At 41.6% G+C, this 2,432-nt stretch overlaps 1 protein-coding gene across 1 annotated transcript; it reads left to right on the top strand.

Annotated features, from left to right (window-relative positions):
- Positions 1-451: 451 nt before the first annotated feature.
- On the top strand, positions 452-1,255 carry LOC110104600 (protein PELPK1-like). The gene has a single exon (XM_020833772.2). It carries the CDS (start codon positions 471-473, stop codon positions 1,050-1,052), a length of 582 nt encoding a protein of 193 aa, XP_020689431.1. The 5' UTR covers positions 452-470; the 3' UTR covers positions 1,053-1,255.
- Positions 1,256-2,432: the final 1,177 nt, after the last annotated feature.

Here is a 2,432-nt window from a genome sequence, read left to right as displayed (position 1 = left end):
TTGCCTCGAGATTCGTGCCCGATCAAGCTAATTTTATGATTACGTATCAACAACTACGCGCATCTTACCTCCCTGCAAATTCCAAGATAGGCGCATTTGTTTATCCACTTCCAAGCCTTTTTCTGGTATCAATATTGATAGGAAGTTTTTCTGATATGAATATTGATAGGAAGGTGAGCTAACACACCTTCAAAGTTAGCATGCATAACAGCACCTCTCTCTCTCTCTCTCTCTCACTACCTACTAATTAAGCTTCGCTGAGCGTCAAACCAAACACAAATAAACTGATTAGAAGAAAGCCACCAACTAAACTAACTCATAATTTATTAACACTAATTAGAGAAAGATAAGCTTCATACAAAGTCGGCAAATCAAGTAGTTTCAGCTAGCTCTCGCTAATTCCTCTATAAATACCACATGCATTGGCCTTCTCCTTCCACCATATCCAGGCTCTCCAATCTTCTCTCAAAATGGTCTCTAAATCTTTGATGATCATCTGCTCTCTTTTTCTTACGCTCATGTTCTTAGGCCACTCTGCTTGCAATGCCGCTCGAGTTCTGTTAGAAGAAAGTACTCCGAAGGAAGAGCAGCCATCGCTGCCAAAATTAGAATTGCCTCCTTTACCTGAATTCCCAAAGCCAGAATTGCCTCCGTTGCCGGAAATTCCTCACGAGCTACCCAAACCGGAGTTGCCTCCATTGCCAGAGATTCCGCACGAGCTACCCAAACCGGAGTTGCCTCCATTGCCGGAGATTCCTCATGAGTTACCCAAACCGGAGTTGCCTCCATTGCCAGAGATTCCACATGACTTGCCCAAGCCAGAACTGCCGCACTTACCGGAAATCCCTCATGAGCTCCCCAAGCCAGAGTTGCCACCTTTGCCAGAGATCCCTCATGAGCTCCCCAAGCCAGAGTTGCCACCTTTGCCAGAGATCCCTCATGAGCTCCCCAAGCCAGAGTTGCCGCCGTTGCCGGAGATACCCCATGAATTGCCCAAGCCGGAGGTTCCGGAGATACCGCACCAGCAGCCGGAAGAGCCCCACCATCGTTGATGTGTGTGTTCTGCGTGTTAATTACTGCCATTTAAACTTTGAAGTTGTCATGTTTGCTTGCTTCTCATCATTCAATCGTGTGTTGCTTTCTTAATTTTTCTTTTTTGATTGTTATGCATTACGTTCATATTTATACAAATTTGGGATCTCTCTGTTGTGAATTAGTTTGTAGTAATTGCATTCCAAGTAATTATTTTTCTTCATATGGATTTTACTCTTCCTTTAAAGAATTGTTGTTACTCTAACGGCCTAACTTTTATTATAGGATTTAGGTATGTATAATAACGTACTATCGTCGTATGGCTGATCACAAATAAAAATATTCTCTTAAAATTAAGCTGATCTAAATCAATAATCAATCTCTATAAACATTATTAGTCGTGATATAAATATCCTATCTACATTCCCTCTCAAACAAAATGTTCAATAATGACCATTAAACATATTGGTTTGATATTATTCCCTTAGTATATGGATGTGGGGATTTTGATTAGTGTTGTTGGGGATTGGATATGCAGTTTAATTTGTATTCATTGGTGTGGATCCACTAATGTAAACCAATAATTTTTTTTAACTTTTGAGTTAATTAAGTCAAATTCACACTCACATCACATATGTAAGCTTCGAACTCAATACATCTTGATTGTTGGACAAAGCTCACAATTAGGGATGTCAAAATCAGGTCACGGGTCGGATTCGGGTCCAACTCAGAACTGACCCTGGATTGTTTGACCCGACCCGAACTCGACCCACTTTTTATCTTCTCTTATTCTTCGTTGTTGTTCGGCTTTCGTTCTGCATGAGGTGTAGAGATTGCACGAGTTGCCTCTTCGGCTCCTTCGTTGTAGTTCAACTTCGCTCCTTAGATCACATTATTAGAAGTTACAACATTTTGATCGGAAGCAACGACGGAAGCTCGCTCGCTGTGAAGGTAACTTTCTCTCTTTCGTCATTGTTGTTCAACTTCGTTCTGCAAGAGGTGTGGAGATTGCACAAGTCGCTTCATCGGCTCCTTGTTAGTTTGACTTCGCTCTTTCGACGATGTTATCGGAAGTTACAACATTTTGATTGGAAGAAACGACAAGAGCTCGCTCGCTTTGAAGGTAACTTTCTCCCTTTCATCATTTATATTCAGCTTCGTTCCGCATGAGGTGTGGAGATTGCACGAGTCAGTTAGAAGCATCTAGGGTTTGCTTTTTATCATCTCTTTCTCATCGTTGCTATTCGACTTTACTCCACGGATGACGTTCCCTTCCGATCGAATCGGAAGTTACAACATTTTGATCGAAAGCAACGAAGTTTGCTCGCTGTGAAGCATGGCGAAATCCAATAAATACGCTGAACTACAAGATTCTAGGTCAAAACATGTTATTTTCAGGG

This window comes from Dendrobium catenatum, unplaced genomic scaffold (genome assembly GCF_001605985.2).
Source record: "Dendrobium catenatum unplaced genomic scaffold, ASM160598v2 fragScaff_scaffold_1482, whole genome shotgun sequence".
Classification (NCBI taxonomy): Eukaryota; Viridiplantae; Streptophyta; class Magnoliopsida; order Asparagales; family Orchidaceae; genus Dendrobium; species Dendrobium catenatum.
Note: the sequence above shows the minus strand (reverse complement) of the source record. Positions and strands in the feature narration are given on the sequence as shown.